Source organism: Coptis chinensis, chromosome 9 (genome assembly GCF_015680905.1).
Source record: "Coptis chinensis isolate HL-2020 chromosome 9, ASM1568090v1, whole genome shotgun sequence".
Lineage (NCBI taxonomy): Eukaryota > Viridiplantae > Streptophyta > Magnoliopsida > Ranunculales > Ranunculaceae > Coptis > Coptis chinensis.
This window is the reverse complement of record NC_141464.1, coordinates 12021359-12048566: the sequence shown is the minus strand read 5'-3', so window position 1 is coordinate 12048566 and position 27208 is coordinate 12021359. Positions and strand designations below refer to the sequence as shown.

At 36.7% G+C, this 27208-nt stretch overlaps 2 protein-coding genes and 1 pseudogene across 2 annotated transcripts; 2 read left to right on the top strand and 1 right to left on the bottom strand.

Moving 5' to 3' along the window:
• The first annotated feature begins 7751 nt into the window (after positions 1–7751).
• Positions 7752–9269, top strand: LOC147474786 (protein FAR1-RELATED SEQUENCE 5-like). The gene is made up of 2 exons (XM_086585190.1): positions 7752–8653; positions 8831–9269. Exons 1-2 carry the CDS (start codon positions 7752–7754, stop codon positions 9267–9269), a joined length of 1341 nt encoding a protein of 446 aa, XP_086441316.1.
• A 1631-nt stretch (positions 9270–10900) lies between these two features.
• LOC147474785 (frataxin, mitochondrial-like) lies at positions 10901–17760 on the bottom strand. The gene is made up of 6 exons (XM_086583955.1): positions 17469–17760; positions 17355–17388; positions 16238–16282; positions 15780–15839; positions 15593–15666; positions 10901–11058 (listed from the first exon to the last, which is right to left on the bottom strand). The coding sequence occupies exons 1-6, from the start codon at positions 17687–17689 to the stop codon at positions 10929–10931; spliced, it is 564 nt and encodes a 187-aa protein (XP_086440081.1). The 5' UTR covers positions 17690–17760; the 3' UTR covers positions 10901–10928.
• Positions 17761–19560: 1800 nt separating this feature from the next.
• On the top strand, positions 19561–20374 carry LOC147474784 (uncharacterized; annotated as a pseudogene).
• The last annotated feature ends 6834 nt before the right edge of the window (positions 20375–27208 follow it).

Sequence of the window (27208 nt, the reverse complement as noted above, 5' to 3'; positions counted from 1 at the left end):
TTGTGACGGAGGTCTCCTTTCCAAAGATTGGCAAGCTTTTGGTATCGCAATAATGGGATAAACTAACATTTTTCCCATTATTTCGTAAGCTTTTGGGTTGATTTACATGATATTTCAATCATTTTTGCTATCAATTTTAAGGGAAGTTTCACTATTTGTAGAACATCTTTGGACATTTGGGGTTTATATATATACACGAAGTCCTCACATCACACGTGAGGCTTGCACTTTTCACTATTATTAGTTTAGGGGCTGTATTATCCGCTCTATTAATTCTTGTTAGCACTAATTAATGATATTGTACAAAGTCATTCAAGAGCTGTTTTTGCCGCGAAGAGTAAACGTGATCTTCTTAGCATGGTGATGATTATGACATGGTGAGCTTTGTGCCATTTCGACTTGAGGAAGTAAAGCGTAGTAGTCTCTCTACGCTTTTCAGATATGGATTTATCAATTAGGTTCCTCTCAAGATCGACGCCACCATCTTTATATAGTTTCGGACCTTCATTATTGGTTTTTCGCGTGCATTCACCTTAAAAAAAATTAAACTCTTCAAGAGGTTAAACGCTTGAGCCGACCGTTCAGTTCAAAGCAAGGTCAAGTCTCGACATTGCCCACGAGGCGTCGGTGTACCCCACCTACACTCGTTATTTTGTTACTATGCGATCGATTTTAGGACATATTCGAATCATTGATTCCAATGTCCATATTCCATATATTAGTAATGAACTGAAATTCTAATACAAATTTAAATTGTTTTGATAATATTGATTTCATAATTGTAAGGAGATAATACCAATTACCAATCCCAAACAAAGATGTGCCATCATCCACAAATCTCCCCTAACACGCTTTTTAGGCAACCTACACACCAATGACTTGTACTCGGCGACCTCTCTCCTCCACACTAAGGACCTATAGTCAAGGGACCTAGAAGATGTATGTCCAAGATGTCCAAAAGGACACCAAAGAATAAATGAAACGATGAAAAGAAATAAAAGTAAATGTTCTAATCAATTAAATCAAAGATCATAACAAATGAAAGCATTCCAATATAGAGCCAACTTGGTATTCATATGTTGAAAGACCAAAAATCCAATGAAAAAATAGAAAAAATTTAGGCAGAAGACCATACATTTGCAATGAGAAGTTGCAAATTGCACTTGATGAGACAACTCTACCCTCTAAATTGGAACAATCCATGCAATGAATATTCAAGTGTAGACCGTGAAAAAGGATAGATCAAAACATAAATTATATGATTATTTAGAATACAATTAAAGTTAATTAACCAGTAAAAGAAGACAATTAATATTTAAGAAAAAAAAATGTAGAACCAATGACATCTACACCGAGCCAAGTGAATGATAATCGAACCGACAGAGGCACCACATAAAATGCCAATTTCGAATCTTCAAAACAGTTATGGGCAGAATAATACATAGTTTTCATATAAATACTGTAAAAGAAACCAATCATTCATTAACAGATGATGGAAATACCTATAATTTTGTCCGCAATTTCCAAAGGCTAAGCATGCATAAAGGAAAAAGATGTACTTTGCGCATTACACCGAGTAAATTTTCTTCCTAGCTTCCTCCTCACTGTAAAACCAAATAAAGGCAAATAAAATTGACTTAGACCACAAATCCATCAAAGAAAAGAAATTTATTTACAGGTGTACTACAACTATTACCAAGACACGCCGTATCAAGTGCAAAACACACTCTTGGAACTAAAGACTCTTAGAAATGGGGGTCACATCCATGCGAAAAGACTTCCTTTTTTGAGAGACCCAAACCAACCTGCATCTTTGAGAGCAACCATTCGTTAGTGAGAGAGAAGTTGAAGGACTTTTCGTTTGTTTGATAAGAAAGAGTAGAGATGGGAGAGAAGGGAGAAGAGACTGTTCGTATTAGGCTATTAGCTGATTAAATACAACTCTTATTAAATAACCCAATTATTACTAATAATTAATAAATGGCATTTATAGTAATGCGTACAATTGAGCATTGCGTGGATTTGGTTTTAGAATATATTCCCACATGAAAAGACTAATTGGCCCTATTTAAAGGTGTTAAGCAATTATTTTATTTAAGGACAATATTGGTACTGAAAATTTATAAACACATCAAAAGACAAAGTAGTCCTCATTAATAAATAGGTAGGCATATGATTTTATTATTCATCAAGGGTATTATGCGTCAGAAAAAGTCCCGGATGAATTTAAGAGACCACGATCATTATAGGCTATACTAATAGTAGAGATATTGATGTATAAACATTGAATATTCATACCAAAAAGACTATTAACATTCAATGTTCATACCCAATCAATGTTTATACCCAAAGGACTATAAACATTGAATGTTCATACCCAAGAATTATGAACATTCAATGTTCATACCCAATCAATGTTCATACCCAAAGGACTATGAATATTCAATGTTCATACTCAATCAATGTTCATACCCAAGGACTATGAACATTCAATGTTCATACTAAATACACCGAGTCGTTTCATCTGGGTCGGGCCGTTAATTATTTCGTGTCAGGGGTATACTTGACATTTCATCTATCCGATCTGTTTTTTATTTCACGTCAAGGTTATACTTGACCTTTCATCTACTCAGTCCTTGTGAGCTACGAAAAAAAAAGGTGTCCTTGAGAGTTACTTTTTCGACAGTTTTGTCCTTGAGAGTCACTCCCTGTATTCCAGCGTTTTGGAGTTCCAATTGCACTAGGTATAAGCTCTGCATCACCATCAAAGGTCACCCTTTCTTTTGTAGGCAAGTAAGCATAAATGGAGTATGTGATGCTTCATAGCTGTGAGAGCCTTTGAAAACTACACCTTCCACTGTTTTATGAGAAGTACTCAATGGTGAGAACAAGAAGACTGACATTGTCTCCATCAGAGCTATTACTTAGGTATAGGTCATATAATTTTTCGATAACAAAAAATGGAAGCTGATTCTCAAGTAACAACAGATCAAAGCGCATCCAATATTTCATCCGAAATTTATTGTAAATGAGTTCGTCAATACTGTTGCCTAAAGAATTCCGTTTCCTCCACTTAAGGAACAACTCGATTATGAAGCAAGCATCTAACAACATAAGTTTGATGAAGTCATTGCTATTGAGGCTGATGGTTTGTGCATAACAATCAAGTGCTTTATCTTCCAGATCCTTCAAAACTCCAATGCAGTCTTCCAACTTGATTCTTGGAGAACGAGCGAGAAAGTCTTTTAGATATTGCCGCTTATGAGCTTCCATGTCTCGCAATTCTTCCTTGCCATAGTGCAAAGGTCCGAAGGATACCATTCTAGGCGTCTATGCTGCTTCATCAACACTGCGAAGTAGTACTTGAACCTTGTAAATGGAAGCCTCAGATGACAGATGCACAGTCGGTAATATCGATTTTATAGAATTCACCGCCATACTTTCCTGCACGTATTATCTGTTTTCAACTTAGACGATCAGGAATATGAAGGGAAAAGATAATTACTACGATTACCAAGAAGACAGGTAGGGCGATGTCAAAATAAGGAATTCGTGAAGAAACACATGTACCATCCTTTTTAGCATGTAATTTACGTAACACAAGCATATTTTGATGTAAAACTCCCTACGCAGAACAAGTATCATACCTGACCAATGACCATGACTATAACTCAAAAAGAAAAAATTAAAAATTAAAAGCTCTGCGATGGTCATACTCATTAATCAAATCGGTGAGCTCATTTACCTTGCCTGAAGGTTAGGGTTTCTGACTACCAAAGAGGCCGGTGTAAGATGTGGCCATTACCGCTGATTGTTATGTTTTCGAGGCACCTACTTTCGTGATTGAACCATCCTGTTGAGAGTGCTACAACTGGTGTGTCATTGGAGTTGTACTGATTGTCACATTTTGATGGTCCACCACCATCTCCTCCTTCCTCAAAATTGTTGATTGTCAGGACTGCCTTTGTTTGGCTAGACACAGGTGGCAAACACTTATATATGGTGTACATCTTTCCTTGTTTACAACAGTCCGAGTCATTCTCTGTGTTGCATTGACCTGGAGGAGGTTTTCTTCCCCTCACTTTGCCGCTTGGGTTGCAAGATTGAGCTCCAACTTCAAGAATATATGTACTCAAGTTGAGGATGATAAGAAGTAATTCACACAAAAATAAGTTTCTCTTCATCTTCAGATCTTCTACCTCTGTCAGGTTATCTGTTTTTCAGTATATAATGTTGTGCTGCTTAGTGCTAAGAAAGGGCACAACTGAGCTATATGTAGGGAACAACCTGCTATTAAGTTCAACTTTGTGGTCTTTCGTCAGGAAAGAACAGTTTCAGGCATTTGAAATTTACTTTGTTAGCTACATGCACTATTACATAGGAAGATACCCTCCAACAGGCGTTCACTTAATCTTAACGACTTCAAATTGGTCCTGCGATCTTAATTTCAGTACCATTCTCCTGGGTTCCGTATCTTGGCAATCAAGTAGAGTTTTAAACTTCAAGGGATGAGCTGAGAAACTATCAATATGAGCCAGAATGATATAAATGGAGACATGGTTAAACTATTAAACATTTCGAGGTGGCTCGCCTCAATTAAAAACTGCTTTCAAAAAATTTATATCACAGAGCTAGTTTCAGAGGAGTACTCAAAATTATGAGACCAAGTCATGATACTGCAAAGGTTTGGAATCCAAGTACGAATACAGGAAACGTCAAAGTCTTCTCGGGTCCACTGTCTTCGTTAACGGACCTGAGAGGGGGCATATGTAGTAACCATATTTATGACCACTAACATCACATTTAGAAGAGGCCAGGATTCAACCCGAATCCGACCATATCCAAATTTATTTTAACGGATATAGTTTTCATGTTTGTGACTAGAGTCCGACCTGAATCATTTTAACAAGATTTATATTTTGATGCCTAAAAATTAATTTATACTTTACATTTATATATGAAAATCATTAAAATAGTGTATTTTTTTGTGTGTTTTTTAATGGATATGGATATCCGAAATCCGACCCGAATCCAGATGGATCTTAATATGGTAAAGAGTTTTGAGTGAGAATCCAACCCGAACCCGCTCCATTTCTAGCCCTACCAAGAATATAACACTTAAGGAAAATGAAAGCATAAGAAGATAACCCAAAAAAGAGTGAGAGAGAGAGACAAGTAGACCTTGTATGATATTGGGCCAAATAGATGGGACCAATATCAGACAGGTCCAAAAACATTGACCTAGAAAAGAAAATGAGTATTTTTCCGAGAAGAAACGGAGGAGAGAGACATGTAAGATTAAAAGGTATGAATTGGGTTCATACAAATGTCTCGACCCGTGAAGAATAGTAGAAACCTTCCACCTGACAGAGATAAAAGCCCATCATAGCAAAAAATTGATGTTTGAGGGAGAATTTGAAATTACCACAGACAGTAACAACAGCACTGAAATATTTATAAAATTACCACAGACAGTAATAACAACACTGAAATATTTAAGAAACCAAACAATGACATGTATAACTTTTCTAAGATCGAGAATGACCTGGGAAACCAGGGTCTACAAGGTGCAAAACAACGGAATTAAGTACAAACGGCGGCAAAACTCAGCAGAGACACCAGGGAACGGGACAAACAAGAAAACTTCACTGAGAAATTATAGGTTCTGATTAGGGAATTGTTGGCAGAATAACTGGAAGCAAACCATTTGATTGAAAAACCGAGGGTCACAGGCTGTCAAGCTTCTGAATGGAACTCTATTTGCAGACTCAAAACTAATAAAAAAGGCTGGGATCATTAAGTTGATAATGTTTATCACGGAACAGGGATGACTATCCAACCCGAAAGAGTAGTTTCTTCAGCAGACATTGGTTAGGCCGGTCTTTTTCATCTTAGAAAAAGCTTTTTGCTTCTTTATTCTTCTTTTGTTTGGTATTGGATTTTCAGTGCATTCCCTTCCCTTGTCAGACTTGATTGAATTATGAATATATTGATGGCTGTTAATTTTGATTTTTCTACTTAATAAAACCTCAGTCAAAGGGAAAAATTTACATAGTGGTCGATCTCTTTCCCTGCAGAAAAGCGGACTCCCTGTTGTAACCATTTCTGGTTCAACGAGTTTGGGTTATGAAAATCTCTAATCTCTAATTTAGGGTGCCTTTAATTACAAGGGTAATTCCTTCAATTGCAAAAACAAAGCAGTTATACGCTTGAAAGTCTTTTCAAATATAAACCAAAATATACTTCTCAACATCGTAACTACTTTCCTGATTTCCTAATGAAGAAGAAACAAGAATACACTGTTATTCTCAAAACTCAAAAGTATATTTTCCCACTGTTTTTTTAAGAAAAAAAATATTTTCACTGCTCATTCTTTCTTTCATTGATGCATACCATCATTAATTTGTTGTCGACACATTCATATGGATACAATGCTCTACATGCTATGCTTTGTATTTTTATGATAAAGTTGAAATTGATAGATTGCATGCATGGTTCAACTATGTCTTTTTTCTGCGTCTTTGTGTGATCAATAATTCTAGGGAGACAGGGAATGAAGCCCGTTTTAGTGACTGGCTGACGTGGCTATACTCTCTCACGTGAATACTTACAACAATAGTAACAAAGGCTACGAAGGCTAAAAAGAGAGGGAAAGTTGGAAACTAAAGAAGAAGTGGGAAAAAGTGGAAACTTAAACGTCTCTTCTCTTCTCTGTACTTCTGTCCATGCCCAAATTTCTCATCTTTTCTCTTTTTCTATGTGATCCATCACCGAGATTTCAAACTTTCGAAGATTCCAGACACTGATAAATCAAAACTAGTTAATTTCAACCATATCAATCGTAATTTAGGTATTTGATTGTATTCTTGACTAAGTTTTTATTTTGCATGCATACTTATAATTCATTGAAGCTTACAAACTCATTTTGATCTGTTAAATCCTTCGTATATACATGTATTAAACCATATTTTCAAAATGTTATAAATCAAATTGATATTGTATCACTTGACACATTTAGTAATCATTTAATTTCATCTTGCAGAAATGGAAAATGAGTTATCTGGTATTACTGACGAGTACGGTGTCGAAAAGGATATGGCGGATGTAGCTGAATTTCAAGAGTGTGTGGAAAATGAAAAAGTTGATGAAGTTGAAGAAGTTCTAGGAGATCCAGAACTAGGAATGGAGTTCGGCATTATTGATGAGTATATGGAATATTTTACTAGATATGGTAATCAAAAGGGATTTCCAGTGAAAATAAGATCTACAGAAAAGGGACAAGATGGGGCGGTTAAGTTTGTGATTCTTGCATGCACTCGGTCGGGAATTTCGAAATGCAAGTCAAGGAATCCCTTCAAATTACATCCTATTAGCAAAACTGGATGTAAGGCTAAGATTAGAGCTGCTATATGTTCAGATGGAAAGTTGCGGGTAACGACTCTAACGTTGGATCATAATCATGAATTGAGTCCTGGAAAATCGAGATTTTACAAGAGGAATCGGAAGATGAGCAATTATGTGAAAAGGAAACTTGTATATGATGATAAGGTGAGCATCAATACAAGCAAAACCTTTGGTTCTTTTTGTATGAAGCTGGTGGGAATGAGAACCTGGAATTTATCAAAAAAGATTGCTATAATTATGTCGACCAATATAGGCGCCTAACACTTGGTGATGGGGATGCTATGGCACTTCAACACTATTTCCAGAAAATGCAAGCTAATAATGCAAATTTTTTTTATTTGATAGATATGGATGATGATGGGAGGTTAAAAAATGTTTTTTGGGCAGATGCAAGGAGCAGGGCAGCTTATGAGGAGTTTGGGGATGCCGTTACCTTTGACACAACGTACTTGACTAACAAGTATGATATGCCTTTTGCTCCGTTTGTTGGTGTTAATCATCACGGCCAATCAACACTTTTCGGGTGTGGGTTGATATCGAATGAAAATGAGAAGACATTTATTTGGCTTTTTGAGACTTGGCTTGCATGTATGAATGGTCACGCTCCCACTGCTATAATCACTGACCAAGACAAAGTAATGAAGAAAGTTATTGAAATCGTCTTTCCCAACACACGTCACAGGTGGTGTTTATGGCACATTATGAAGAAGTTACCCGTGAAATTAAGTGGTTGCACTCAATATGAGTCTATCAAGTATGCAATGCAAAAAGCAGTTTATGACTCTTTGACTTGTGAAGAATTTGATGGATGGTGGAATAGTTTCATCAAAGAATTTAACCTTGAAGAGAATAAGTGGTTGAGTGGGTTGTACAGTGAAAAAAGTCGTTGGATTCCGGTACTTTTACGAAATACCTTTTGGGCGGGAATGTCCTCGACTCAAAGAAGTGAAAGTATGAATGCCTTTTTTGATGGTTATGTTAATTCAAAGACAAGCTTAAAGAAATTTGTTGAACAATATGAGAACGCACTACAGAGTAAGGTGCAAAAGGAGAATGAAGAGGATTTCAATTCTTTCGATCGTTGGATTCCATGCATTACTGATTATCCATTCGAGAAACAAGTTCAAGATGCTTACACTACAGCAAAATTCAAGGAGTTTCAAGATGAGGTGAAAGGTCAACTTTACTGTGTTATTTCTTCCGTTAAAGAGGAATGTAGCTTTCAGGTGTACGATGTTGCGCAAAACATGTTTGTAGGGACAAAGACTCATTGAGCCACTTTTAGAGTTTGTTTCAGAGAGAATGATTCTGACATTAAGTGCAATTGTCAATTATTTGAGTTTAGAGGAATCTTATGTAAGCATGCCCTTACTGTCTTGGTCCATAAACAAATTTATACTTTACTAGATAAATATATTATCTGTAGGTGGAGGAAGGATGTGAAGAGGTGTCATAAAAAGATTAAAATTATATATTCTGATTGGGAGCTAAACCCTGAAAACAGGCGCTTTGATAGGATGTGTAATGCCTTTTTTGAAGCGGCAGACTTGGCAGCTGAAAATGAAGGTAAGACAGAAATGGTTTTCCGTTGGATTAAGGGGTTGCTTAACGAACTAAAGATAAGTGATGAAATTGATGAAGGCAGTCATGCTAGTACACCTGAAATTCATACACAAGTACATAGTGGTGGTAGAAATTCTTTGGCAGTAGAAAGCAACAAAATTCTTAGTCCTTTGGTTGTCCGTCGTAAGGGTCATCCACGCAGTAAACGGTTTGAATCTACGATTAAAAAAGTTGTTAGAAAGGAAAAAGAGAAACAGAAGAAGGCAGAAAAGAGATTAGAAAGAGAAGGGTACAGAAAATAAAGAGCTGAGGATGAAGAGGGCTACTGGAACGAACATGGATACCATTAATTTGGAAAAGGTTAGTTTTTTTTAATTTAAAGAAATGTCAATGTTTAGTCTGTATTGATCATAACTAGTGTCACTTTCTGTTTTCATTGTGTAGGCTTCTCAAAGTAGCTACGCCATACACGGTTCAAAAAAATACAGGACACATGATTCGTTCAATCTCAATATGCCGGTTTGTGTGATTTACTTCATTTTATCCTTTTAGTTGGTAGTGCATGTTAGGCTACATGTTATTTTCATTTTCTAATCTACTTTTTAGAATCTTGTATGGCCTGCACTTTTCTCTGCCTGAGCACACTTCCAACCAATTCCCATGCCTTTCTAACATTTTAATTTGGAAAGATTTCTTGTTATGAAGTTATCTACAGGGTGTAACTCTTCTTTATCTTTGTGTTATGACTGTTATCATACTCCTTGACTTCTTTCTACTGTTTCAAAAAATAGTTTATCAATCTCAAAAACCTTGGAGTATCTCTTTTTGATATTGTAAACTATTTTAAGGTATATTTTCTTGGATTTAACATATAACAACCTTCGACATTGCCTTGTTTGTAGGTACCAAATGTTCTAGGCAGTGTTTCGCGGGAACCAAATGTACTAGGCATCCCTAGTGGCACCAATTTTATGGAACTCGACGCTAGTCGAAGCTTCTCCAATGGCACAAATGGCATGGGCTTCCTAAATGTACTGGACACCCCAAGTAGCTCCAATTCCTAGAGACTCGATGCTAAACTAAACTTCTCCAATGGCACAAATGGCATGGGCTTCCTAAAGGCACCCCGAGTAGTTCCAATTACCAGGGACTCGATACTAGAAGAAGCTTCTCCAATGGCAGAAATGGCATGGGCTTCTCAAATGCCGTCAGCTTTGAGTGGGCAGATTACTACCCATTTTTGAGAGCGAAGGATTTAATCCCGAAAAATAAGCAATTAGACATGTTGTAGCTTATGTTTTGATGCTTTGTCCTTTTTTGTTCCAATGTCAACCATTTTTCTAGACTGCTAGTATTATAAAAAAATTATGGGCTACAAGACTGTGTTTGTTTTGGTCAATGGTATAATATGTATCAGATGAACAAGTTGTGTTACAATGTTATATTTGAACAGGCTCTGTTATCTTTCTCCTATATTAGATGCTTTAGTCCAAATTATAGGTGGAATGCTGTCAAATTTTTCTAATAGTCTTCTTCCTTAAATCATATCACACAGCAAAAACCAGTATGAGTAGGCAATAGAGAAAATAGTTGGCATAACAATTCCGTCAATTCGACAAATTTACTCGAACTATTTGCGTCTTTGCACACTTTTTTTGGAATCGAAAAATCAAATGTGAAGTAGTTCGATGGAGTTTGCAACAACAGGAGGCATAGCTTGAAGGTGTGCAACAAGGGACACATGGCTGATTACGGTATCATCTGAGAATTGTTTTGAGCTAATTAATAAAGTAAAAAAAAATCACTGACAAATCGCACCAACATGATGATTATTATTAGGATACAATGTGAAGGTTGTTCCATTTATACATCCAAAACTATTAAGGACTGCTTAAAATATATATTCCAAGAAAAACACATCATCCGTGCCAATAGATTTATGTTTTAGTTTCTACAACAATTTAAGAAAGACTGATGGGTTCACCACACAACTGCTCCACTTCACTCTCTAAAAGCCACAATAAATTTGTTTTAGTATGCCTATATACCCAAGCTCGACTACTTTTATCCCAATCGAACCTTGACGAACCACTGCAAGAAGAATAATGATCAAGGAACTGACTATAATGAAAAGAAAGAAAAGTAACTAGAAACGATTCAGTTCATAGCTAGAGATGGAGGGCATAGTATATAATGAAAGAGTTATCAACCATTCAACCTTTTAGGCTTATTCCCTATTGCAATGAATTTGATTTAAAAGAATAGCATAAAACTAAATATTTGCTACAAGTTGAACTAAACAATCATTCTGAAGGCTTGATATCACACCCCGAATTTCGACAGAATTTGGAAAAACAATATTTGTTCCCGACTCTTCGATTTTCGAGGTGTGATGCACTCTCAACTCCCAAAAAAACCCCATAATCAGTTTAGATACGCGAATAATTAAAAACCAATAAAAATTTCAATAAACAAAAGTCTCTTCATTACAAAAATTCACAAATAAGATTAGGTTACAAATCTCTTTTCAATAACTTTTTATTTAAAATTACAAATAAAAATACAAATAACATTGTCTCAACTGAAAATCTATTTCACCTCAAGGGAAAACAAAACCTATCTTGAAATGTGACGCTAACACAAACCATAAGCAGCAACCAACCTTCTTCAACACTAAACCTGTTAAGACTTATCAACTATGTTCATTTAATGAACACACCCAATAAGCAAACATGCAAATCGGGTCAGCATTATAAAAATGCTGGTGTGAGTAACTCTAAAATACAACATATACTTATACATATACATACACAATCCATAAGGCAGTTAGTTCCTCCAACCGAGGCGCCTTAACATCCAACGAATAATGCAACATCCTTAAGTACAATAATTAAGGCAGATAGTTCTTCCACTGAGGCGCCTTAGGTTCCCAACAATAATACAAAGGCATTTAGTTCCTCTACCGAGGTGCCTTAGGTTCTAACTAAACTAATAACCAGCCAAGCATATTCTATACTTACCGCATTTCATGCTCAATTACAGAGTGGGTCATCTCTGCATAAGTAATTAGTTTGACCCACCCTTCTGCAAAACTATATACAATCATCTATCTAAAGATATATCATTAACTAACATATTACCATAATTATATTATTTAAGGCTTTCTTTGTGTGTCCTTAAAATCACGTCGTATCTATGTCTTACCTCGTTTCCCTGGCTACCACAATTGCTACCCAACGCCGAATATGTACATCCACATGCCTCCCCTCACATAATGAACCTCTACGTGCGTAACTACCCTAAGCGGGATATCACATACCAGGTAACCCTCACACGAAAGTCATTATGTGAGTATTGCCACCATTCGGTATAAAAATATCGCGCTTCTCGTTCTAATTTTGCGAACGGAATAATCAAGTCACTATTCGGCTACGCCAGAAGGGCCATTCAGATTCACTGAAACGCCAGAAGGGCCAATTAAATTACTTATGCCCGAAGGGCCATTCATATTCACTGAAACGCCAGAAGGGCCAATCATATCACAAACGCCAATCACTAGGGCCAAATCACATGAGTTGTGGTAGCTAGGTTCTAGGATTTTCGTTACGTAATTTATTCAGGTGTCATATATTCCTGTCTCATAATAATTCTTGTTCTATCTCATGCCCGTATACTTAATTGTACTGAAGCTCAACGTTTCTCATTATAATACAATCCATATTATCACGTTCCAATACTAGTCATTGCACGATATCCAAGTATCTCTATATCAAATCTCGAAACTTATTATTTCACGTGTCAATCATATATTGCCACTACACCATATGGAATATCTCAAGCATTCATACATACTATAATTCATTTAAGTAGCAACTCATAATAGTAATCAATCATGTAATGCATTCATTCAATATATTTATGTGAACTCAATCCACCATCAAAACCCAATACTAAAGTCCATGAATATAAGTCCATGTGTAGTTTAATTCTCATAAAAATATATATATCTAAGTCTTATAAGAATTCCCCTCTTATTACGTGCCAGTATTTATATTCTTTACACACTACTCACGTCAAATCTTAATTAGATAATGACAAACAAAGTTATACAATTTTCGACAACATTTTATTAATACATTTGTCCATATTCTTAAATATGTGAAAATCTGGAAAAAGTCAACATTCCACAGTCAACGGTCAATGGTCAAACCCAATAGTCACCAATTCGGCATTCATCCAAACAGGTCCTAACGCAAACTCGAGGGTAAACACTTCAACCCATGGTCCTAATCCAACTAACCAAAATAAAGCCCAAAACTGGGGCCGAAACCAAGGCCCAAAAGTCTAAACCCTTAAAGACTCACTTTGACCCATTTTAAGTCAAATGGGTCGGCCCAGAATAAAAATAGAAACTGGCCCCAAACCAAAAAGAAATGAATTGGCCTAACACAACTTAAAATGAAATGGGCCCAACACAACTTAAAATGAAATGGCCCAACAACTTAAACTAGCTAAGACCCAAGGCCCAACCCCAACAGGTCGTCTTCTTTATCTTCCTCAGCTCACCGACTTCCTCCACCGCACCAGCTCGCGCACTGGCCACCCCTATCTCTCCCCTTCATCCCAGCAGTTGGACTCCCTGCGAAAACCCCTGCCACTTTAATACATACAAAACTCTAACCTATAAACTTCAAAAATCACTCCCCAACCAAGATCCGACCGCCATTAATGCCTCCTTCTAGCTTTCAATCAACACTCAAACCTCCTCACTACCCCCATTCATCAATCAACCAACCCACAATACAAAATAACAGTTCAAACTACAAAATCAACACCACCACAGTATCAACCTTGGATCCGACCTCCATTGTCGCATCCTTGAAGCTTTCAACCACACCCAAACTCCCCACTACCACCATTCATCAATCAACCAATCCACAATACAAAATAACAGGTAAAACTACAATATCAACACCACCACAGAAGAGTTCCACCAAAAATGTAGGACGGTTTCTTGCTGTTGGACTTGCGACACCATTGACGACTCCTTCCGAGTTCCAACAGTTAAATCCAGAGTTTCAAGGATTTAGTAAATAACTATACTACCATCTAACCTAACCAGTCCAAATATTTCACAGGAGGAGCAAAACAACAAAAATAGGAAAAGCAGAAAAACTGAGCGAGAACCAAAACTCTAACAGTAAAGCTTTGGTGAAATCGATTTAAAAATAATATAATTACTCACCGGTATTAAAAGCTCCACGAATCCCTCATAGTCCAAATCGTCTTGCTCTAACTCTCTAGCAATCAAGCCGCCTCCATTTTTATTTTATTTTTTTATCTAAAAACCTTATTCTCTGGAAAAATCTAAATATATATCTGGGTTTGAAACCAAAGCCCAACACAGACTCGGGCCCAGAAATCAGGCCCACATATCCCAAATCCAATCCAATAAATTTTAAATGAAAATAAATAAATAAATAAATAAATAGTATTTTAAATATAGGCGTTACACTTGATCATATCTTATTAGCTATGTTGCATGGACACACCATATTTAAAAATAATCCATGTCTGATACATATCCCGTAATGCGTAATGGGACACATACACACAAATAATGCGTGTCTCTAGTTTGTGAAAATTTTGTTAAAACCTCCTTAATCCCCTTCGAGAATGATTTCTATTTTACTGACATGGAGCTACACCTCAACTAAACAGAAGAAAACTTTAGATGAGGCGTCATACAGTGACGGACAAAAGGTCCAAATATGTCAGTAGGCATGTTTCTTTTAGTGATTCGAATTACCAAAACCAATGTATTGCATACTCACGGTAAATTACTGATAAAAGATAAGAAGATTATATCCATGAAAAGCAGTCAATTCTAAAAGTTCTAGTGTCTCAGCAATTATGAGTTGGTTTGGCTAAATTTCTATATGGCCCTAGAAACCATCCTTTAAGATATTTAGTACAATGTTGAGCACCATTGTCTCCGTGTCATTGATGCATAGCAAAATCACAAATTAACTTAATGCCTTCTGCAAGATGGAAGACATAATTTGACAGATGTGTAAGATCTCATGAGATTTTAGAATGTGAAATGAAGTATACCCCAAAACGACAATGAAATATAACCATGACTAACAATTTAGTTAAGACAAACAATCAATCCTACCACTTAACTTGTAACAGAAGTAAAGGCGAGTAAAATCTTCACGGGGATCATACACTTGCTAGGAGAGAATTGCATCTGTCTTTGGGCTTTAAGGAAGGCATGCTTCCTTAAACTTATTTTGGTTGACTCTTTGTTTTAACTTTTAAGGTAGAGTAAGTACTAGATAGAGCTACATGGCCTCTGGTGGAAAAAATAAAAAGCCCGTTAAGTGGTGGAGACACAAGCTTCTTTCCTTTTCAAGGTAGGATTGTCCCCTCCCCGGCCCCTTCAATCAAATACTAATAGAATTCTTTAAAGCAATATGGCATCTACAAAAGGCCTCATAAACGTCTTAAGGAGGTTGAAATGTGAAGCTTCCATAAGGAATTTTCTCTAGGTCTAGAAAAGGAAAAATGAAAATTTTCCAGTGTAAAGCATTCTGTAACACATAAATTGCATATTTAATACCTCACAGGGGACGATAACCAGAGCTGTCTATTTGGCGTTTGCTTGTTCAACACAAAGGTGCCCAAGTTCCCAAGCTTGAGAAAATCAATGCTTTATATTTACACTTTAAAGTTAGCTTAAAGTGTAAATATAAAGCTTAAAATCAATGCTTTATATTTGCACTTTAAAGCAATTGCAATCCAAAAACAATTGTCCTCACTCCATAATCTATGTTGAAACCATCAACTTGACTGCAATCACCATATTCCTAAACAAAATTTCAACAAAACAACAAAGAAAAAATAAATAAATGAACAGAAAAGCATAAAGTTGTATATCACAATATTAAGGGGCTTGATACAGATGAAAATTTTGTAAATCTCCTTATATGAACTATGAATAATTCAATCTAACAACAACCCCCAGAGTATGTTGATATAAATTTCACACAAAGCAGTGTCCTTACAGAATCTAGTTTTATTTTACAAACAACAATTGGTGCTTTCGATTAGTTAATTTTCTCTTTCGGAGAAATATGTTTAGCAGGCGAAAATTTGATAAATTTCACAAACTCTGTTTTCAAGATAAATAAATACAAGTTAAAAACATACTTTCTATTTTATTAAGCAAATAATAAAGAGACCATAAATTTCGTAAAATATCTACCTCAAATTTCTCTTGAAGATCATGGATTGTAGAATCAAGGAGTGACTCTCAAGGACAAAAATGCCAAAAAAAGTAACTCTCAAGGACACCTTTTTATTTTTGTAACTCTCAAGAACCGGGTAGATGAAAGTTAAAGTATACCCTTGACGCGAAATAAAAAACGGATCGGGTAGATGAAATGTCAAGTATACCCCTGACGCGAAATAATTAAGGCCCAGCCCAGACGAAACGACCTGGTGTATTTAGTATGAACATTGAATGTTCATAGTCTTTGGGTATGAACATTGATTGGGTATGAACATTCAATGTTCATAGTCCTTTGGGTATGAACATTCAATGTTCACAATCCTTGGGTATGAATATTGATTGGGTATGAACATTCGATGTTCATAGTCCTTGGATATGAACATTCAATGTTCACAGTCCTTGGGTATGAATATTGATTGGGTATGAACAATGTTCATAGTCTTTTAGGTATGAACATTCGATGTTCATAGTCATTGGATATGAACATTCAATGTTCATAGTCCTTGGGTATGAACATTGATTGGGTATGAACATTCAATGTTCATAATCCTTTGGGTATGAACATTCGATGTTCATAGTCCTTGGTCCTTTGGGTATGAACATTGATTGGGTATGAACATTGAATGTTCATAGTCCTTTTGGTATGAACATTCAATGTTCATAGTCACATTCAATGTTCATAGTCCTTTGGGTATGAACATTCAATGTTCATACATCAATATATTGTATAAGGAACATTCACCTATTTGGATATGAACAATCATTGTTTATACACTAGCAGAAGGTATGAACACTCATTGTTCATAGTAAAATGACAGAAAGGGTAAAATTAGAAAATATTTATTTTAAATCCGGGCCATTTGTCCTTGAGGGTTATTTTCACGAAAGGGTATAACTGACATTTAAAAAAAGTAAAATGGCCGGGCCAACTTATTTTGTCCTTGAGGGTTAAAAAATTTGAAATCGTGGATTCGTGAGTTACTAATTGCTAGAATTTGTCCTTGTGAGTTACTCACCAAAAACCGTGTCCTCTAGACTTCATTTTCTCCAAAATTGGGTGTTAGGCCCAATTTCTTGTTGTAGAATCAACTAACTTATGGTACTCATCCTCCTCCAAAAGAGACCTACAATTCCACCATAAACCCTTTTAGAGTCATAACAAATTCAAAGAAAATAAACACTGATTGAGATAAGTATTACGCACTGATAATCAATTGATGCAGGTACTTGAGCTTCATCAAGATTTAGAGGACGAGAACAAAAAGACACTCTAGAAGTGATTGTAGGAGAAAAGAAAGAATGTTGAGACGTTTTGAGTGGTTTTAGAAGAGATTGTGAAGAAGAAGATATCAAATAAGATAGTACAGATGTAGATTTCAGTATTGTTATCTTACTCAATAGACATCTTGAAGAAGATAAAAACATCTTGCTCAACAGACGCTTTGAGTGTTTGTTTTCCGTTGAATTTCTCTCTTATATTTGAGTTTCTGCTTTTGTAAGTACTCACGTGAGAGAGTATAGCCACGTCAGCCAGTCACTAAAAAGGGCTTCATTCCCTGTCTCCCTAGAATTATTGTTGTGTGATACTGGATTCTGGTCTTTCATTGGGTTTCAGTTGTGTTGTTCTCTGAATTGCAATTCACGTGGTAATTGTTTTACTTATCAGGTTTCTTGTAGTCTATCTAAATTAATTTTTATTCCCTTTGATTTCTACAATTGTTTTATTCTGCGTTTCATTGTTTAATGGTACTAAACCAGTGATTACTTTTTCGTTCATTATAAATAATTGTAGTTTCATTGCATGCTTATTAATTTCTTTCACCAGTCACTACTACTTTTAACTTATCATACCTATTTACATAATTGCCAATGATGATTGGTATAGAATAAACTAAATACATAAAGTTAAATTGCAGAAACACTTCATTAATTGAATCTCTACAAGCATTTCTATTTAAAGCATACCCTCATCAGCAAAGAAGAAGTTCACTGTAAAATAATTGTCGTAGTTCTTTGTGCAAACCATAAACTTGTAATATTTGTTCTCTTCATTCACTTTTCTCATTCTTAATTCACACGCTTTTTTTCTTTCCTTCTTCCACACATACATGCAAACCATACATTGTAAGATTGTATTTATATTTTTCTTTTGCTAAATAATTATTGGGTTTACATTTCTATTCAAATTGTTGGCTATGCTATAGGGTTGTAGACAACTAGGAAGGAAACTGTTAGAAAAATGATTTGCTTAAATCCATTTGAGATATGAATGAGTAATTTGTCTCCCAAATTATCCCATATTGATATGAAATGGGTTTCTAAAAAGAAACAGTACGTAAAGTGAGAAAAACATTTTCGAAATGGTGCACTGGTTCAAAATAGTGCATTATGCGAAAAGGTGCGACCTTTCGAAATGTGCACTGGTTCGAAATAGTGCATCATGCCAAAAAGGTGTGACCTTTCGAAATAGGCACTGGTTTGAAACAGTGTTTTATACCAAAATGGTGTGTCTTTTCGAAACATGTGACTTTTCAAAGAGTTGTTTACTTTTTCCCAAGAGTCACTGTATTGTTTCGAAGAGGCACCACTCACCTATAAATAGTGGATGAATTTGGAGAGAAAGACACACCAGATCACACAGAGTTCTGATCTTTCTCTTCTCCCCTTGTTCTTAATCAAATACTATGTTGTATTCACTGATTCTATAGAATTAAAGTGCTAGCTTTCTATAAAAGGAAATCCATTCTATCTTGGGAGACAGTTTCCCATCAACCTTCAAGCACTGTGAGGGAGAAAATCTGTCTTAAGGATATAGTGTATCTACACTAAGCTCGGATTTAATTAAGAAGTACAAGACACTTACAAGACAAAAGATTTGTATAGTTTGGTAATTGGTAAAGAGTAAGTACAATTAAATTGTATATTCCTAACAGAAACTTCACTATTATATGACTATTAAATTTGTTTTCTAAATCTTTACTTTGGTACAAAAAAGTTGTTTGATATAGTTTTCTCCCTGGAGTATTATAGTTTCACATATCTGTCATGATGGCTGCTTATCTGAACTTTTGAGGGTTTAAGTTCTTATTGAGATGAATGGGATGCTGATGATCAGCCAAAATGAATCTTTTACTTTATTCGGGTTTCTTATTTTGTTTCCATTACTCATACTGTTATTGGTGGAAATGTAATCAAATTTGGGTTTTCACTATATGTTGTTTGTTTTTATTTGGATTTAACTAATTGCTTCTGTAGGTTTTTTTTTTAGAAGATTGTGTATGTTTACCCTAAACCCAATGCAGTGCAGTATTCTAGTCAGTTTCAAGACTGACAATACCAACGAGGCGTTACCAGATATTCAAGAGAGCAAAAAATTTGAACCCTTGTTTCTTTGCGATTGGGTCTTTACCAGTTATGTTCAACGATAAATATCAGTAGGTCTAAATATGCGGAAGAAGAAGTGAACAGATGCCAAATTCAACAATTGTACCCAATTTTCAAATCAGTTTCAATCAGAACCCTAATCCATGAGCTTCCGGAGACCTTTGTTCATCACCTTCGGATGATTCTGGACACTTCATGCTTCCCCAATCCATCTCTAGTGAAGATGCCTTACCTAGGAGAATCCACAATCCTGAAGAAGAAGAGGATTTCCAAGTCACTAAAGGGTCTGAAGAACAACCTCCTTCACCACCAAGTTTCCCAGAATTTGAGCTAGGCATCAAGGAGTCTATCCTGGTGGCGCTAGATTCCCTAAGCTAAATTGGAGTACCCCAAAGGATTCTGCTTGGATTAGTACAACTGGAAACCTTAAATGCACCTCCTTCAGTGAAATCACACCCTTGTACGATCCTCAATATCATTGGTTCATGGTCTTTGACATGCCTATGAATCTTGCACTGATAGGACTCCATCTAGACCTCCAACATTTTTCTTGCCCTTCGAAAGTGGTACTCATCTTTCCATGCTGAAATAGAATTTCGTTGTTTTGTTCGAAATCAACATCTTATTGTCGTCTCCCAGCTAGAGATCACTGAATTTTACCCTGTTCTTCTGGAGAAAAAATGTTATCTTGAAATTATTAGAATGGACAAAATCTGTGTAGCTTAATATTGCCTAACGAATATGATATACGCTTAGATTGTTGAAAATTGTTAGTTACATTGAAGTACTTTAAAGTATTGATCCATTTCTCGTGGTCTTTTGAAAGATGGACAATATTTGAGGAATTGGGTAGTTACACATTTACACATACTCCACTTAGCGTTATGCACTTCAACATTTATGCCTATTCTTGGCAAGCTGACTGTAGTGGCCAAATATCGTACTAACCGATATTTCAACCGGTAATTTTGTTTATAAACTGAGATATTGACATGACTCTTTTAATTGTATGAGAGAGAGAGAGAGATAGAGAGAGAGGAGAGTCTATTTTTTTTTCAAACTTTTTCTTGTAATCGGAGAGAAACGAAATCACTTTTGTAACTCCATTAGAGATTATCAATAAAGCTTCATTTTTTAGTTATCCCATTAATCAATCATTACACTTGGGCTTACTTTATGTCAAAACGACCGGTTCGGAATCAGCTTTTCAATGGACCCGGCCTTGCCCCAAATAGAATTGTAAAAGTGGATGAAAATGGTACTGAAGTAATTTCTAGCAGCTGTGGTCTCTTTAGACTTAACCTAATGGACGTAGAGGCCCAAAGTCCCCCTTTTTGGCCTCTAATGTTGTTATTTCTTAGAGCTTTACATTCATAACTGTAATGGTCTTGCATGCCACAATTGTAACACAAATCATCACTTGTATCTCTAGGTTCCTGTTCAATATCATCAAGGCTATGAGATTTCCATCCCCCCTTTTATGTTTTAACCGATGTCAGCCTTTGTATGAATTCATTCCTTTACTATTTGTGATCAATGAAGACTCTGAAGTGGAGGCACTATCCGACTGTCTTAGAATTTCTTCAGTTAGTATCATACTAACAATTTTCAAAAAAAAATCGCCCTAAGTCCTCTTAAATTTTAATTTCGCCCTAAGTCCAAAAACACGGGCTAATGTCAGCATGTAAATTTAAAATTTTCATTTGTAAAATACTATGTAAATTTATATTTTCATATGATACCTAATATAGTAGGTAATATCTGGGTCTTTTGGAAGGAAGGTTTGAATATAAACCTTATTGGCTTATCTCACCAGCAGATCACAGTCAAGGTGGGGAATTCTATTATGTCTTTCGTGCATGCTAGTTGTGTTTATGGCATTCAAAAAGAACTTTGGGATGAGTTGTCTATTCTAGAAAGTGGTTGTGCAGCATGGGCTATTGTAGGGGATTTTAACATTGTTACTTCCTCCACAGAAAGAAAGGGTGGCAGCATCCCTTGTCTTGCAGCAGTTATAGAGTTTAATAGTTTCATTCATTCCAATGCTCTTGTTGACTCTACCACTATGGGCTTCAAATATTCATGGTGCAATAAAAGAAGAGGGGCCCAAAGAATGTATCAAAAGATTGACATAATTCTTATAAATCAGCAGTGGATTGACTCTAGTGCAAGTTGGAAAAGTAGAATTATGAAGAGAAAACTCTCGGATCACAGTCCAATTGTGGGGTGGAACACAAAGATACCTAAACCAACTAATATTCCTTTCAAATTCAAAAGAGCTTGGATTCTCCATGCTAACTTGAAGGAAGTCATTGAGAAGAGTTGGCCTGAGCCCTTGTTTGATGTTCCTATAAGGAAGGTCACAAAGAAACTTAAAAGGCTCAAGATGGTATTGAAAGATTGGAACTATAAAATCTATGGTAACTTCAATCAACACATCAAACAGATTGATAATGACTAGGAACTTATTCTTAAAGACCAAGAGTTGTATCCTTTCGATCCTGAGTTACATAAGCTTGAGCAAGACAAAGCCACCGAACTAGAAGAAGTTATGAAAGTGCAAGCAATGATGGCAAAGGAAAAGGCAAGAGTTTCATAAGCTATTGAAGGGGACCAAAACACTACCTATTTTCATGCAACCACAAAAATTAGATTGTCAAGATCTCAAATTATGGAGTTTAAAAATGTTGATGGTACTCTACTCAAACAACAAGATCAGATCAAAGATTACTTGGTCATGGCATATGAAGAGAAATACAAGCACCATGAAGTGACTATGGACCAGAATCTTCTTAATCTTATTCCTCGATTGGTCTCAGCTAATAATGGTAACGCTTACCTCACAGTTATTCCTTCAAGAGAGGAAGTGAAGGATGCAGTCTTTGTTATGGATGCATATAGCACCCCGGGCCCTGATGGATTCCAAGGCATATTCTATCATACTTTCTAGAGTATTATTGGTCTCGATGTGAGCTCAGCTATCATATCTTTCTTTAGAGACAATGTTCTTCCTCAAGGTATGAACTCTAGCTTCCTTGTCTTAGTTCCTAAAATTGAAAATGCTAGCAATATAAACCAGTTTAGGCTTATTTGTCTTAGCAATTTTCTTTTCAAGATTATCACTAAAATTCTTTCCTTGAGAATCAAATATATTGTACACCACATTATTAGTAGGGAACAACTTGCTTTTATCCAAGAAGGACAGGGACAACTGGCATAGCTCTTGCTTCTGAGATGATGAATGAGCTAGACACAAAGACTATAGGAGGCAATGTGGGAATCAAACTAGACATCACACAGCCTTTTGATTCTCTCAATTGGGAATTCTTGTTAGAAGTGCTATCGAGATTTGGTTTTAACTAGGTGTGGTGCTCTTGGATCTTGACGCTCCTCAAGAGTGCAAGAATTTCTATTACGATCAATGGAGGTTCGTGTGGTTTCTTTGGTGCTGGTAGAGGGCTCAAGCAAGGGGATCCACTATCTCATATTCTTTTTGATATAGCAGAGGATGTTTTTAGTAGAGGACTCAACTAGCTTTACAATTTGGGTAAGATAAAACATATGGCAGCCATTGGCAACTATCCGAGTCCCACTCATATTCTTTTTACTGATGACATTTTTGTCTTTGCAAATGGAGACATTAGGGGTCTCAAATTCCTAGAGAAGTTTCTTACTTCTTATCAACATTCAGCAGGCCAATTCTTCAATGCCTCAAAGAGTAAACTTTTTCTTGGGGCTAGACAGAAGCAAAGAAACAAAGAATAGGAGAACTCTTCGGTTTCCAAGAGGGTCGACTGCCAGAAAGATACCTTAGAGCTCCTATTTTCAAGGGAAAAGTAACTAGAGCTCATTTGCAAGTTCTAGTGGATAGAGTCAAACAAAGAGCTAGTGGGTGGGCTGGGAAAATGCTTTCCTTTCAAGGTAGAGTATTGCTTGCTAACTCGATACTCAATAGCCTACCTATTTACAATATGGCAGTATACAAATGGCGATCCAAATGTATTAGAGAATGTGAAGCAGCCATAAGAAATTTTGTATGGTCAGGTGATCCAACTGTTCGAAAGGGTATTACATTGAAGTGGGAAAATGTTTGCAAGCCCCTAGATGAAGGGGGGTTGGGTCTTAGGAAACTAAGAGAACTCAATCTAGCTCTTCTCATGAAGCTTTCTTGGTCCCTCTTTACTAAGAAAACTGAGTGGAGCAAATTTATGCTGAGCAAGTTCACTATGAAGAGTGGGCAGTGGATCACTTACTACAAGAAGTCCTCGGTGTAGCCTAGGCTGAGATGGGCGCTTCAAGAAATGGCTCCACATATGGGCTAGATTGTAGGAAAACGTACTGACATAAACCTTTGGCAAGATGCTTGGGCCGGTAATGCAATTGCAGAATTTGTCCAAGGCATTAACTGGAAGGAATTCAGAGCTAAAGTGTCGGACATCATAGTTGATAACAATTGGGTCATTCCATCCCCAGTAGCTGCAGTGCTTAACAGAACTGGCATTGATGTTAACTCATTGTTGCCACCTTCCAAAGATGAGCATGACAAAAGAATCTGGAAGCCGGCCAAAGATGGAATCTTCTCTGTCAAAGATACATTCAAAGCAGTTAGGAAAAAAGAAACAAAGGTGAGTTGGCATAAGTGGATTTGGTGCAAACACATACATCCTAGGGCTGCTGATTTGGCTTGGAAATTGGTTCAGAGAGCGGTGCCCACTGATGAGAAAGTTAAAAGGAAGGGCATTCCTCTAGCTTCTAGGTGCAGAATATGTAACAAAGAGGAGGAGAGTGTCTCACATATGCTATGGGAATGTGATATTGTAAGAGAGTTGTGTGGTCTTGGCTGGCTGAACTTTTTAAGGTCTCACTTCCTATTTTGGACCTTCAGAATGTCATGAAAGCAGCGAGAGTTCATAGCCCTATTAGGAATGAGCTTTGGAACGCAGGAGCAGTACAACTAATGACTCAAATTTGGAAAACAAGGAACAAAATCCTCTTTGAGGACATGAAGCTAAACTTAATGCACCTGAAATCAGATGTAATTAAAGGAGTCAAAGTTTCTGGTCTTATTGCTAGAGGGACATTGTTCAACACTGTCGATGATCTGATTATATTGCACTCTTCAACATACGGGGGAGAGCAAGAACTTCGGGTAGAATCAGAGAAGTTTCATGGGTTCCACCACTACCAGGTACAATCAAAGCTAACACTGATGGCTCTGCATTAGGAAATCTTGGGATTGGAGATGCGGGTGTTATATTCAAATATCATAATTCAATTTTTTTGGTGGTTCTTGCACATGGAATGGGAGTCACCTCAAACTATGTGGCTGAATGTACAGCAATTGTTCTAACAATGGAACGAGCTGTAGAAAACAACTGGAGGAGGCTATGGTTGGAAAGTGACTCGATGCCAGCAGTTCTCTCTTTCAGAAAAGGCTCCATTCCATGGACCTTAACAACAAGATGGAAGAGGCAACTCAAAAACTCGATCATTGGTGCATCTCACATACATTGCGAGAGGCCAATTTTGGTGCGGATGCGGCCGCAAAGAAGGGAGCTACTATGATTATGGGAGAAACAATTTGGAGCACAAGTAGACCCCTATTCATTACCAGTATAGAATGTCCTCACAGGACCTACTATATATTTGAATAGGATATCTGTGTTGTTTATAGTCTTAAGTTTAACCTATACTCTCGATGTAACATTTTTTTATTATTACTAATAATATCCCTACTTGTGTGCAAAAAAAATTATATTTTCATATGAAAATTTAATTTTACATATGTAAATTTAAATTTGCATAGGTAAAGAAAAACTAGGTAAATTTAAAATTGTCATATATAAATTTGAATTTACATATGATGATGTTAACCCGGTTTGTCCTTGAGCCAAAATTATTAATGAAAATGTGTCATTGAGCCGAAATTATAAGTAAAAAAATGATGACATGATGACATCCTAGTTTTGGAGTCATGGTGAAATTAAAATTGAAGTGGACTTATATGGTGAAATTATTATTAGGTTTTGTCCTTGGCCCGTAATTTATGGTTAACTTATATGCTTTTAAATAAATTTTCACATTTATGAGTTAAGTTAGTAAACCCCGTCGGCAACTTCTTCTCCAGAGCCCGGCCTCTAATTAAGGGGATTAGGTGATGTGTTTAATTACTTTAATACAATTAAATTTCTCCATGTGGCATGATGTTTTAAATATTGTGCTTCAGAAGTGGGCTTAATCCCCAAGACTCATTAACCGACAAAAAAAAAATGGAAAAATAAAAGAAATTCTTCGTTACTGGTGTGCCTATAGCACTACATCCCTACCATAGAATTTTTTAGTAGTCACCAAAATGATATGAAGTTTTCTTTCTTTTGCCAGGCAACAAGTGATTGGGTGGCTACTTATAAGATTCATATAGGAAGAATATTTTCCATCCGAGACGGATCGGAACCACTAAAAGTTTTGTGAAAGTCAGCATGGATGGAGCTCCTCAAGGTCTCAAACTAACTCTCTAGCAATGGGTTACCTAAAGACATTAAAAAACATGTCTATAACTATAGTGGTAGGGTCTGTGATATAAAGGATCATGGGTAATATTGGCCCGATGCAAGATGTGGTAGTGGAAGCCGGGGTGTAGAGGATCAACAATATGATGGGCCCGAGGCAAGATATGCGGAGAACTCGCGAGTATAAGATCGGTCCGCGGTCCTGTAGGTACGCGGTAGAAACCCTACACGTGGAAGAAGTGAGAGTGAGGGATGGAGGGATAGGTGGACGACTAAGATGGAAAACAAGGGGGTAAAAAGAGAACAGTGAGAGAGAGAGAGAAGAAGGGACTTTTGGCCATACTAGAGAGAGGCGAGACCTAAGAGAGAAAGGAGAGAAGAGTGTTAAGCATTAGAGTTACAACATTTGGCTCCTTCTGTGGGGAGAGAGAGAGAGAGCAAAGCAACATACAGATGACGACAGTGGTGAAGAGAGGGGCTGGAAGGCCGAAAAAGGTGGTGGTGCAAGAGCCAGAAGTGGAGGTGGTGAGTAATGGAGGAGGAAACCGAGCAGAGGAGACAGACGCAAGTTCGGCATCGGAAGAAACATGGCTCATGGAAGAGATCGTGAGGCTAAGGGAAGAGAATGACGCATTCAGAAGAGAAAGAGAAAGGACGGAGGAAGGACCGGGAGAGGAAGCAAGTGGGGAGTCTGATAATAAAGAAGTCATGTCAGACCTCGTTGAAAACCCAGTAACCAGCCTTACGATGGAGCAAGTTCAAGAAATGATAAACAAGGACCGAGAGGCGAACCTTCAACAGGTGAAAATGCAAGGTGGAGTGGCCAGCCAATGGTGGCGAGTCTGAACTGTAACCCATTAGTAGACAATATATGGGCTTCAGAGGTTCTAAAGTGCTTTAATCAGCCCCGATTCAAAAGATATGATGACAAGGGGGACCTAGCAAATCACATTCATCATTTTTGATAACAGATGCCTCTTTGGCAAGAGGCTCAGTATGTGGGTTGCGGTGTATGATATTCCCGGCTAGTCTCAAGGGAAGGGCTTCGGAT